The sequence below is a fragment of the Meriones unguiculatus genome, chromosome 12 (assembly GCF_030254825.1).
Source record: "Meriones unguiculatus strain TT.TT164.6M chromosome 12, Bangor_MerUng_6.1, whole genome shotgun sequence".
Taxonomy (NCBI): Eukaryota; Metazoa; Chordata; class Mammalia; order Rodentia; family Muridae; genus Meriones; species Meriones unguiculatus.
Window position 1 is genome coordinate 31,473,456 of NC_083360.1, and position 13,389 is coordinate 31,486,844.

General features: G+C 41.7%; 1 protein-coding gene and 1 non-coding gene across 9 annotated transcripts in view; one reads left to right on the top strand and one right to left on the bottom strand.

The window, feature by feature from the left end:
* Prr14l (proline rich 14 like) overlaps positions 1-13,389 on the top strand; it is a 70,936-nt gene that overhangs the window by 31,547 nt on the left and 26,000 nt on the right. For 7 of the 8 annotated variants that reach the window (XM_021651968.2, XM_060365521.1, XM_021651977.2 and 4 more), the window contains 3 exons: positions 5,004-5,075; positions 5,973-6,141; positions 7,011-7,117. In XM_021651968.2, coding sequence (XP_021507643.1) covers positions 5,004-5,075; positions 5,973-6,141; positions 7,011-7,117 — 348 coding nt within the window. Of the gene's footprint in view, positions 1-5,003; positions 5,076-5,972; positions 6,142-7,010; positions 7,118-8,402; positions 9,561-13,389 lie in introns of those variants that run through there. The other variant, XM_060365520.1, reaches the window with a different exon arrangement.
* On the bottom strand, positions 211-279 carry LOC132646876 (small nucleolar RNA SNORD42). Its single transcript, XR_009585217.1, has one exon. It is a non-coding gene; the product is annotated as a small nucleolar RNA SNORD42 (small nucleolar RNA).

Consider the following 13,389-nt stretch of genomic DNA (forward strand, 5'->3'; position numbering starts at 1 on the left):
TCTTTTTAGTGGTGAAAAAAGTGTATATTTAGAATTAACCAGCTGAAGTTAGTTTAGATGATCCCAGTATTGTTGGCAACATTCAGAGCATCATAATCAGGAGCCAACCAAACATGCACACCTCCTCTCTGTCAGGACTGAGTGGAGAAGGAGCCTCAGAATTGGATGCTCTCCCAGCTCGGTCCCTCCCACTCCTCCCCCAGTGCTCTGCTGCGCCAGTGCTTCCTTTGTTGCTGTCATTCTTTCTTTTCCAAACAGTGAGTTTTCCATCATTTGCATCTTTTTGTTCTGCCTGCCTCTGCCTCCCGAGTGCTGGGATTAAAGGCCTATACCATCACTGCCTAGCTTAGGTGTCATTTTTAATTTGTTCTTAGTATTGCTGCAGCTAATATTTCAAATCAAAACAAACTCACTCAGCATCTAATAATTCAAAAAGCCAGGCTGTTGAGGCAAGAAGATTGTAGTAGGTTTAGAACTAGTTTAGGTTTAGGAGTGGTGTTGTTTCAAAAACACTTTAAAGGGGCTGCAAAGATCTCTCAGCAGTTAAGGGAACCCCAGTTTGGTTCCTCTTAACACCAGTCCTGTAAATCTAGTTCTTAAGGATCTGCCATCCTCTTCTGGCTTCTGTGGACACTGAATGCATTTGGTGCACATACGTACATATAAGAAAATGGCCATAAACTGTTATACCAGGATCACGGGACCCTCAGAGACCACCAGGAGATGACTCGATGAAATAGCAAGAGAGCTTTATTATGAGACTGATCAAACTCGGAACCCAAGTCTCACTGACGCAGCAGCAGAGAAGTGGGACCTCAAGCTCTGAGTGAGCAGGGTTTTTAAAGGGAAAGTCTGTGAGCACGGGGTTTCCATGACAGCAAGCACCCCTGCTTGATGTACATGTCTTGATGTTACAGAATCAGGTAAAAGTTAGAGGGGTGAGATGACCTTCTCTGAGGCACATAATCACACTTACCTAAGGCATATAATCACAATTGCTATTCTTCTAAACTATATCTGAAACATTGGGGAGAATTTCCCAGCCGATTCCCAACCAATTCTCATTGATTATTGCCAGGGAGAGTATCTCTATTTTCTTTTTTAGATTTATTTATTTATTTATTTATTTCATTATGTATACGATGTTCTGCCTGCATGTACATCTGGACACCAGAAGAGGGCCCTAGATCTCATTATAGATGGTTGTGAGCCACCATGTGGTTGCTGGGAATTGAACTCATGACCTCTGGAAGAGTAAGCAGTGCTCTTAACCTCTGAGCCATCTCTCCAGCCCCCTATCTCTATTTTCTATGAAGTATTTATTCTGCGATATTTCCTGGAGGCTGTTGCAAGGAGAGTCAACTTTGTTGTCTGCCAAGTATACATTCTGCGATATTTCTTGGTATCTGAGTTCAGCTTGCAGTCAAGATGGCTCTTTATTTCAAAATGGAGTTATACCCAGGCTAACTTAAACTCTTCAATACATAAAATTGTCATTCATCCATCTATCTATCTCCCTACCTACCTACATACATACCTATCTACTTATCTGTCTAGGTTGTTTGAGATAGGGATTCTCTGTGTAGAGCTCTGGCTATCCTAGAACTCGCTCTGTAGATCAGGCTGGCCTCTAACTCACATAAATCTGCCTGCCTCTTCTGAGTGGTGGGACTAAAGGCATGCAGCATCATTACCAGCTACACAGAATTATTAAATTTGTAAAATAAATAAATAAATTGAATGAATTAGTGAATGAATGGGGTGCCTCCTGGCAAGGGGGTTCAAGGAATAAGCTGTCAAGCCTGACAGCCTGAATTAAATTCTTAGAACACGCATAGTGGGAGGAGAAAGATGACAAGTTGTTCTTTGACCTCCACACACGTGCCATGATATACACATGGTGAGTTTACACATATGTACAAAATAGGAAAATATACCTTAAAATTAAAAAGGATCAGATTGTTTCGAATGATGGCATGTTGCTTGTACTGTCTAGTGCTCTGGTCTGTCTCTAGTGTGTAAATTGTTCTAAATCTTGGTGCTGGAAGTGTGTAGTGCACAGCTTTAAAGTGTTGTACCCCACGTCCTCCCAGCACACACACAGGCTTTTCCTAGCTTCCCTGTTATTTTCCTGAGTGCTGTGTTAGCAGTCAGGATGTGACGCTTGACCGTTTCTCTTTCAGAACTCTTTCTCACCTGGTTTTTCTAATTCCTAACTATTTTTACTTCCTATGTTCTGTCATTCTATATGTAGCTTGCTTTCTTTTTTTCCTTTTGATTTTTTGAGACAGGGTTTCTCTATAGACAGCCTTGGCTGTCGTTTAACTTGCTGCGTAAACCGGGCTAGCCTTGAACTCAAAGAGATCCACCTGCCTGTGCCCCCCAAAATGCTGGGATTAAAGGTAAGGTGTGTGCCGCTACTTTTTTTTTTTTTTTTAAAGATAGGATCTCATTGTATAGGCCAGCCTCTGCTCCAGTGTACTGGAATTAGGCATGTGCTACCACATCTAATATTTTTATTTATTTTGAGATGAGTTCTCTCCCTGTTCTCTCTGTTGCTTAGGTGATCTCAATGTCTGTGTTACTGCACTGAGCACTTGAAGCCTTTTTTTTTTAATCCAACTGCTTGGTTGCTTGTGATTTCTCCACTGAACTAGAACTGAATACAAAGCCTCATAAATCCTGTTTATGTGCTCTTTCCACTGTCACACTATGCTTCTCGTTTGTCTTACTGAGATTCTTCACCTGAAATCTTAATCTGTAATTATTTGAGAAACCTGACTTTTTTTCGTAGCGGTTTAACAAATTGCTAATGTTCTGAGAGATGAAGGGCAGGGTTATCACACAGGCTCCAGGTTTGTAAAAGTATAGATTATGCTAAAATCAGCAGAACTTTGTGCTAGTCTTACTTTGAAAGGCACTAACGTTTCCAGCATTTCATATGAATGTATCTCTGCGCCATTGGTAGAGGAATTAAATGAGCTGTTCTTTAGGCAGGGAGCTGTGCTTTATGTCCTTTTTGGCATTAAAGAAAATATATTTGTCCATAGTATTTTATAAGGTTGTACAAAATGGCAAAATTTTAAAAGATTTATTTATTTATTATGTCTACAGTGTTCTGCCTGCATGTATGCCTGCATGCCAGAAGAGGGCACCAGATCACATTATAGATGGTTGGGAGCCACCATGTGGTTGCTGGGAAACTGAACTCAGGACTTCTGGAAGAGTAGCCAGTGCTCTTAACCTCTGAGCCAAATGTCCAGCCCCCAATTTTTTTTTTTTTTTTTTTTTTTTTTTTTTAATTTCTGTCTGAGTGTTTTTCTTGAGTGTATGTCTATGGGACACATGTGCCTGGAGGCCCACGGAACCCTTGCAACTGGATTGTGAATGGTTATGAGTCACCATGTGGGTACCAGGAACTGAGCCTAGCTTCTCTGCAAGAGAAACAAAGTACTCGTAAATGCTGAGGCATTTCTTTAGCCTCCTTAATTTTTATGTGTATTGCCAGGCATGGTAGCACAGGCCTGTAATCCTAGCACTTGGGAAGCAAAGGCAGGCGGATCTCTGAGTTTGAGTCCAGCCTGGTCTACAAAGAGAGTCCCAGACAGCCAAGCCTCTGTTAAACAAAGAAACCCTGTCTTTAAAAACAAAATAAACAAACAGTGTTTTAATGTGCATTGGTGTTTCACATGCAAGTGTGTCTATACCACATGTGTGTAGTGCCCGTGGAGGTCAGAAGAAAGTACCAGACACCCTGGAACTAGAGTTGCAGACAACTGTGAGCTGCCATGAACTTAGAGATTTGAGAGATCTGTCCGCCTCTGCGTCCCAAGTGCTGGGATTAAAGGGGTACCACCACCACCTGGTGGCAATATTTGTTGTAACAGTTAACATGGACCTGAACAGTATCTTTTTATACTTTCATTATACCTTTTAATTTGTATGTATAGGTTTTTGGGGGGCTATGCTTGTGCCACAGTGTGTGTGTCTGTGTATGTGTAAATGTGTGAGTCAGAGGACAACTTTAGAGTTGGTTCTTTCTTTCCACCTTTATGTGGACTCCAGGAATCAAACTTGGCTGTCACCTTTCCTTGTCAGACACTACGTGTGTTTACCTGCTGAGCCATCATGCCTGCCCCATTTTTCTGTTTTGTTTTGTTTTTTAGCCAGGATCTTATGTAGGTCAGACTAGCTTCACACTCAGTGTCTCAGCATGACCTTGAACTCATCATGATGCTGCCATATGTACAAAATTCTATGTTACTGTTGTGTTTGAGTCTCTTATGTCTGATTTTTTCAAACATTTGTTTGTTGTATGTGTGCACATATGTGAGTGTTCATGTGCTGTGGTGTGCATACGCCAGGCAGCAAAGTTTTGGGGAATCCATTCTTTTCTTCCACCCCGTAAGTTCCTGAGTTTGAACTCAGGTGGCTGGGTGTGGCAGCAAGACCTTTTGCATACAGAGCCATCTTACTATTTCTTTTTCTTTTTTATATTTATTTATTTATTTATTATGTAGACAGTGTTCTATCTGCATGTGTGCCTGCACACTAGAGAAGGGCACCAAATCTCATTACAGATGGCTGTGAGCCACTCTGTGGGAATTGCTGGGAATTGAACTCAGGACCTTTGGAAGAGCAGCCAGTGCTCTTAACCTCTGAGCCATCTCTCCAGCCCTTACTATTTCTTATTTTCAAAATTTTAAACGAATCTTAACATGTCTGTTTACCAACTTAGTTAAAAGTCTGAAAGTCATTCTTATCTCTGTCCTTTCCTTTACCGTCTTGCTTTCTTTACACCTTTTCTGGTAAAATTAGGGAGCCCTCTTCCTACTGGCTTACGTCCACCCTAGGGGTGAGCACATGAGCATGGTCTCACACAGTTGGTCTCACAGTTGAGAGGCTCCTTTTCCTGCTTTGAGCAGAGCCAGCCGCTGCAGGACAGCGCCCCCTTGCCGTTGTCCACTCTCCTAACCTGCTGCTTTACTTGTGCTTTACTCCAGCCTCACCACCACACCACATGTGCCTCTTCCAGGCGTGGAAGCTATCCGTAACACCAACAGCAGTCACATGAGGTAAGCCTTGGCTCAGGGCTCGAAGTGGACGGGGGTGGGGGAGAATGCACTCAGTGTTCCTGAGCCAGGCATGGCACAACTCTAACCTCTTGTCTCATCAGTCTTACTGTGTATAGGTCTCAGATGAAGATCTCTGAGTTTCAGTTGTGCTTTGAATAAATAACGAGGAGGATGGCTGTTTAAATAGCGCCATTTACTTAGAAAAGTCTTCAGCAAGCTTATTAGCATCTCAAGGTGTTTCCCGTCCTGCCTCAGTGCTAGTCCTCAGTGGGATTGGTCTCATTTGAGCAGCGTTCGTCTGTTCATTCACTAAGCATCTCACCAGTCTCTGCTTATTTACACACTTTTTAAAAATAAAACTACTATAATTTTTATAAAACTGAAATAAATTGATCACATTCTGTAATTTTTCACATGTGTGGATCCAGGGTATGTCTAGAGGTGACTGGAAACAGGTTGACTGGAAATGTCATTCCTGGAAAGAATGACATTCTAATCTGTGTGCTCAAAAGATAACATAGGCTCAGTTGCCAAATTGCCTGCCTAGCAATCCTGAGGGCTTAAGCACATTCTCCAGAGCACACAGAGAAAGCCCAGCATGCTGCCACACTTGTAATACTAGTAGGTAGGTAGGCATAGCCAGACAGAGCCTGAGGCTGACTGGCCAGCCAGACTAGGCTCCTTGGTGAGCTTTAGGCCAGGGAGAGACTGTCAAAAACAGGGTGGATGGGACAGCTGAGGAAGGACATTGTCTTAAGGCTGTCTTTTGGGCCGCACACACATGTGCACACCAGGACATACACATACACAGATAAACTAGATAACAATGCCTATTTGCTGGAAGTAGAAAGCAGACCTCATATAGGTTTTATCTTTATTCTGTCTCCATGGTGCTAGGCTAGAGCCTGTGTTTCCTGCCTTGGTGCCAAATTCTTGCTTGGTAGCAGAACCTGCTGTCAGCACACTCCTGCTCGCAGCGCCTGAGCTCCAGGTTCCTGGGTTTGATGATCTGGATGGTGTGCCAGCTTGCCCTCGACCACAGAGCATCCCTGCACAGCAGAAAGAGGTAAATGCAGAGTACCAGCGTGGCAGGTGGAGGTGGCACTGGGCTTTCCATAGTTTTGGGTTTTTTCTTTTGTGTGTGTGTGTGTTTATGTTTTGTTATTGTTTGCTTGTTTTCCGAGATAGGGTTTCTCTGTGTAGCCCTGGCTGTCCTGGAACTCACTCTGTAGACCAGGCTGGCCATAAACTCAAAGATCTGCCTGCTTCTACCTCCTGAGTGCTGGGACCAAAGGTATGTGCCACCACCGCCTGGCTGGAGTTTCCATTGTTGATGCCCACCACGTGATATAGGTTTTACTTGCTCGCCTTAGCTCAGTATCTGAGAACACAAAGTAGGGGTTTTTCTCCTCGACCTGGCCCTTGGCCAGGAAAGGGTATGGTGGATTTTTACAGGGTTGTTGACTTCGTTTCAGTTTGTTTCAGACATGGGGTCCTGCTGTTTGCTCCTTACTGGCTTCCAGCACCTGGATTCAAGCTGTCCTGCTCCACCATGTAGGACTTAGTTGTCTTACTCTGTATTGTTTTCCAGATTTATTTTTCTCTCCAGTAGTATTAAAGAGGGTTTTAGGAGAGAGACTTGGCTCTAAGAGCCATTTTGTACCTTGAAAGATGAGTAAGTGATTGTGTCCTTGAGTTTGCCATCACCTGTCTCCACTGATTGAAGGTTTGAGTTTATCTCAATTGGAACTGTTCTGTTCTGTTTTAATATGAAAGGACAGTGATTGGAAACACAGCCAGACTAGAAAGGAGAGGTTTGTTATCAACTGCATTTTAGCCTTATCTGTAAACTGAGGGAGCAATGTTTTTAGTATAGCAGCTTTATTTAAAATATCTTACATCTTGCCTATCTTTGTTCTGAACCCTTAAAAACAGGCTGAGCCAGAGAAGAGACCAAAGAAAGTCTCCCAGATCCGCATCCGGAAAACCATTCCTAAACCAGATCCCAACCTTACCCCAATGGGCCTGCCTCGGCCCAAAAGGTGAGCTTCTTGTATGCAACCTGGGTTTACTTTCTTGGAAAATCATTGGGCAAAGCATAACTGTCCTTAAAGCCATCATATAATCCGAGCTATGTTTTTACTTCCAGGAATTTATCCCAAAGGATTCATTGGTTGTACAGCTGAATATTTATGTGTTAATGTTAATCATTTTGTTGTATTTCTTATGCTGGTACTGTGTGCACATAATTTTAGCTTAAAGTCCAGTAGCAATCCAACCTTTGAGAGGCCAGGGTAGGAGGAGTAGCTCAGGTTAAGACCAGCTTTGGGTGCATAGTGAGTACAAAGCTAGCCTGAGCTATACTAATGTCATCTCTCAGAGATCGAGCAGGAGAGGGAGGGGGGGAGAGAGAGAGAAAGAGAGAGAGGGGCCAGAGTTAGATGAGACCCTGTCTCGAAACAACAAAAAAGTCACACACACAAATGAGAAAAGCAATGTGTTTGAAAAATTTTTTGAGGTTTATTAATTTTATTTGTATGTGTGTTTCCCTGCATGTATGTGTGTGAACCATGTGTGTGCCTAGTGCCCTCGAAGATCAGATGATGGCCCTGGATCTCATGGGACTGGGGGATATATTTGTATGTATGTATGTATGTATGTATGTATGTATGTATATGCGTTATGGGCTGCCATATGGGTGCTAGGAACCAAACCCAGGTCCTGTGTAAGAGCAGTAAGTGTTTTTAACTGCTGAGCCATATCTCTAGACCCCCAATATACGTTTTGAGTTTGGACATTGTGGTGCACTCCTGTGGTCTTAGCAATTGGGAGGTGGAAAAGGAAGAAAAAAGAGTTCAAAGTCAACCTGAAAGTTTTCCGACCTTTTGTTTTTATGTGCAGAAGTCCAGTATATTTTTCATTGGTTCCCTTAAGTAACTAATTAACTTCCTGAGCTCTAACAATCTATCTGTGGCCAAGGAAGTGCCTCAGTGTCATGAGGCCATGACCTGCCTGCCTAGTCTCACCAGCGCAGGTTGGCCTTGAACCTGTAATCCTCCTGTCTTAGCCTCTAAGTGCTGAGAGAACAGGTATATATTATATCTTGCAATATAATGTATATTCTTCTGAGGGAGGGGCTACAGCTGGGATACAAAGTGAATAAACTGTAATTAATATAAAAAATAAAAATTTAATATATATATTATTATTCTTTCTCCCTACCTCTTCTTATTGTACTGGAGTTTGAGCAGAAGGCTTTGTGAATGGAAACCTGTGAGTTAGGCTGGAGATACACTTAGCTGTCACATTCTTTATTGACCACCCTAGGTGTCAACCTGAGAAAGGCTTTGTGTATCTCAGGAGCCCCACGTCGAATGGCATAGGTTTCAGTGTGCCTTGTTTTCCTTCTTTGGGCATCTTATCAAATTGCCTGGTTAGCACAGAGAAGGTGGGTATAAAAAGGCTTTTTGTTTCACTTTGCTTTGTTGTTTCTGTGCATTGTTTTTATTTTTTATTTAGTTTTTGGTTTTTGTTTGCTTGTTTGTTTGGTTGGTTTTTTGAGAAAGGGTTTCTCTGTGTAGTATTGGCTGTCCTGGACTAACTCATTTTGTAGACCAGGCTGGCCTTGAACTCGAGATTTGCCGCCTCCTAAGCGCTGGGACTAAAGGCGTGTGCCACCACCTGTCAGTAATTTTCTTTTTGTAATGATATAAAATCTTGGTTTTTGTTGTTGTTGTTGTTAATTTTGGATTTGTATACAGATGTATACACTTATATACATCATGGCATCTTCAATATATTTATAATATTTGTTTTCCTCATACCCAGCTGGTTCCTATAATCCCAAGGAAGCCCTTAGTTCTGTTTTTGTATTTCATTACTGACACTGTTTCCCACTATTTTCAAGGTCTTGTCCTTCCTTATGATACCTTTTCTAGGTTTTTTATACACATGTAATATTTTTGTTGCTGTTTTTGTTTTTTGAGACGGGGTTTCTCTGAGTAGCCTTGGCTATCCTGGAACTCGGTTTGTAGACCAGGCTGGCCTCTCAAGAGATCCATCTGCCTCTGCCTCCTAATTGCTTTGATTAAAGATGTGTGCCACCACCCAACCAGGTCTAATAATTTTAAGCGTGATGTTTGTTTTTGACATTCTGGGTTATTTTGCATACTGATTGCACACTGATTGGCTACAGAAGTTGGTACTTTGACCAGCAGTACATAAAAATTCTTCTTTCCCCACAGCTTTTAAAAGATGTATTATCTTTAAGTGTGTGTGCATATGTGTACTGTACATACGTACGTACATAGGTGCATGGTTACAGATGCCACTTGTCCCCGGAACTGAACTTTGGTGCTCTATAGAAGCAGCAGATGCTCCTAACTGATGAGTCCTCTCTCCAGCCCCTATTACGTTTATCTTAATCCCTCACTTTCTGCCTCCCCAGATCTTTCTTACCTGGGCCTGATTTTTTTTTTTTTTTTTCATTTGTTTTTTTTTTTCTGTATGGGCAGTGAACCCAGCTCTCAACCTGTATGCATGGCAGCATGTTCTGTATTGGCATAGAGTGTTTTCTCATGTGGATATATCTTAGTGCTCTTTCTCCACCTTGCTGCCACTCACACTTTTTACTGGGTCTTTGAGAATGTCTTTCCTCCTTTGCCCATTTCTGCGAACTTGGTAGAATCTAGGCAATTCTCCCGATTTCTTTGTCATCTCCTCTATCTGAAGGGCTCCTGTGTGGAGTGGCTGTCATTGTTTTCTGGAGCTTGGCTAGGTGGGTAACTGCCTAAACAGGTGGACCAGTACTCCCTTTCTTATATCTTCTTGATGAATTGCTTCTTTTATTAATTTGTAGTATTTTCTAACTCTTCTGATTCATTTTGGTTAGAGGTTTATTTTATCAGACTTCAGAATAAGTATACCAACTTGTTTTTTGTTTATGTTTGAGTGATACATTAAATTTTTTTTAATTTCAACCCTTTAAAATTGTTTCATTTTATTTTATATGTATGGATGTTTTATCTTCATGTGTTTTTGTGCACAGTGTGTGTCCCTGTTGCCCATGCAGGCTGGAAGAGCGTGTAGGATCTCTTGGGACTAAAGTTATAGAAGGATGTAAGGTGCTGTGTGGGGGCTGGGAATCAAACCTGGGTCCTCTGCAAGAGCAGCCAGTGATCTTCACCACTGAGCAATCTCTCCAGCCCCTGGACTTTGTGTTTTTGGCATCTTGACTATGATGTATTAATATGATAATATAAAGCAGAGAGGTTTTTCTCCGGTTGTGTTTTTCTTGATGAGCTTCTATATGCTTTCAGTGGATTTTTGTTTTGATTTTTTTCATCTTTTTTTATTCTGTAGATTCTGGGGTTTGTCTCTTCTTTGTTTTTGTTTATTTGTTTGTTTGTTTTTCCAAAACAGGGTTTCTCTGTGTCCCTTTGGCTGTCCTGGACAGCTTTGTAGACCAGGCTGATACCTTAAGTCACAGAGATCCACCTGCCCCCTTTGCCTCCTGAGGTGCTGGGGTTACAGGCGTGCACCACTGTGCCTGGTGGGTTGGTCTCTTAATTGTATCCTGAAGTCCTTGAACATTGTGGTTAGGTTTGCTTTTGTTATTGTTATTCTTGTTTTTTTTTTTTTTTTTAAGACAGGGTTTCTGTATAGTCTTGGCTATCCTTGAACTCACTTTGTAGACCCAAGATGGCCCCCATCTCACCAGAGATCCACCTGCCTCTGCCTCCTGAATGCCAAGATTAAAAGCATGTGCCACCACGGCCTGGCCTTGTTTTACTTTCTTATTGATGATTGAATGTTGTTTTTACCAGCCCTTTTTCTCCATGCCTTCTTGAGCCTATTGTTGATATTATCATACTGTTTGTTATTTGATTCCTTGAATTTTTCATTGCCAACTTCTCTCTTTAGCCTGCTTACTTCTTCTTAAAAAAAATACTGTGTTTTAAATGATGTGTATGGGCTTGTGAGGAGAGTGTGTGCACATTAGTACACTTGCCCTTGGAGGCCAGAAGAGAGTCAGATCCCCTGGAGCAGCCAGTTAGGAACCAGTCCTCGCTGTTTGTATTTTGAGACAGGAGCTCACTGACGCCTCAGCTGGCCTGGAACCTACTATGTAGCTCAGGCTCACAGAGCTATTCCTACCTCTGCCTCTTGAGTTCTGGAATTAAACCAGCACCGTTACGTCTGGCTCCCTGTTCACTTAATTTTCTTGCTGACTTTTTCTTGGTGGCTTTTTCATCTCTATTCCTCATTTGGTGTTGTTAACTAGTGTGTGTTCATGCACGGTACAAGCGTGCATGCAGGGCCCAAATGTGTCTGTACACCATGGAGCGTGTATCGACAGACAGCTTGTGCTAGTCGGTTCTTTTTCTACCTGTGAAGACTGGGGATTGAACTCAGGTCACCAGGCTTGACAGCACGTGCTTTACCTGATAATTCATCTCATATTGCTGAATTTTGCTGGAAAATGTGTGTAGTCTTCATCTGGTGTTTTATCTGCATCAGTAAAGTCTCAAGTTTCCAAGGGTATCTTACTGAGCAGCCTGCTCTTTAAGGCTCACTCACCAGTGCCACTCATCAAAGAGAGCTCAAGTGTTACAGCAGCAGTAACATCCCATTTTATAAGGTACGTAAATGAAAAGTCCCCTCATTCTAGTAGTGCATTGCTAATACCCATGAAGTTGAGAGTATGTTGTGTGTGACACTGTGGGTTAAGGGTGGGAACAGTAAAGGATTGAGGGGAAAGGAGGAGACAGAGAAAGGGGTAAATAGAGAAGAAGCAAAATTCAAGGGGAAAGACCGTGAGAATGTTAGGGAGGAGGTAAAGAATAAATGAAAAACTTTAAAAGAGAAAAGGCAAAATATTATTTCTCAATAATGAAAAGTCCAAAATGCAATTAATGTAAAAAGAGAATAAAAAATAAAAACATACCAAAAAACCAGTTTGATAAGGTCAAATGTAGGTGTAGGTCTGGGAGGAATTAAGAGGGGAGTAGGGCTCAATATAATCAGAATACATCAAAAAAAAGTATACATGTATGAAAAACTTCAAAGAATTAGCTGAACGAGGCAGCACACGCCTGTAACTCTAGGAGGTAGAGGCAGACAGATCTCTGTGAGTTTGAGACCAGCCTGGTGAGTCCAGTACAGCCAGGGCTACACAGAGAAACCTGTTTCAGAAAATAAATAAATAAATAAATAAAAAAGGAAAATCTCAAAGAATTAATAGAAATGCTGTATTTTTTTTTAAATGCTGAATTTATGGGGGAATAATGTGGGATAAAACAGGAAAAAAATACCTCTTTTCCCAAAGTTCATAAATAAATTTAGGTAAATATATAAAGGGGATACCTATATGAACAATTTTTAAATACAGTAAACAAAGCAAAACATGCTAAATGTGCAGTTAAAAGAGTTGTTGTTGCAGCAGCTTTTGTCTGCTAGTTACATGTGTGAAGAAGGTGTGGTGTGAACTTGAGGGCTCTTGTGTTTCCTGTGCTTTATTCTATTGCCATTTCTGTATTGGGTGTTTGATAGTTGATGGCAAAGCTAGCTTCATCTTGGCAGTTTCCTGTGTTAAGAGCAAACTCCCTGAGCCTCTGGCTCTCACAATCTTTTCTGCTCTCTCTTTCACAATGTTCCCTGAGCCTCAGGTGCAGGAGGTATGTTAGATGTATCTGTGGGGTTTGGCATCCCATGATCAGTTGTTTTATGTGTTTTAACCAGATGTGGTTTTCTGCAATGGTTTGTGTGCTGCAAAGAGAAGTTTCTTTGATGAGGACTAAGAGCTATATTTAACTATGGGTATGTAGAATCCAGTTAAGAATTATGCTGGTTTAGTAACATGGCAGAAAGTTCTCTAAGATTAATGACTTTATTAGCTGTGGGAGGTTAGGTAGGTTTCCAGTACCAAACCTGATTTTCCTTTCCTTGAGTAGGTTTTACGTTTAATTAGACAGATATTGGTTACCACCAAGATATGAGTGCTATTATTATACCCTTAACGCCATCTTGCCATTCTGGATGTTGCTGTAGAATCATAATCAGTTGGTTAAGACTATTGGTTCCTTTCTTCCCTTGGAAGCTTGCATAGTGCCTTGTGGTATTATGAAAACTAGTCCTCGGGGACCTTTCAGGTCAGATCCAGTTTGGATCATCCAAATTCTATGGCTGAAGTGTATAGTGTCTTTAGTAACAGAGCCCTAAATGTCACCTTTAGGAAGCAGAGAAGGGCAATGACATTATCTCTACTGTTCCGGTGTTAGGCTCTCCTGCTCAACAATTCAAAAGGGTGTCTTAT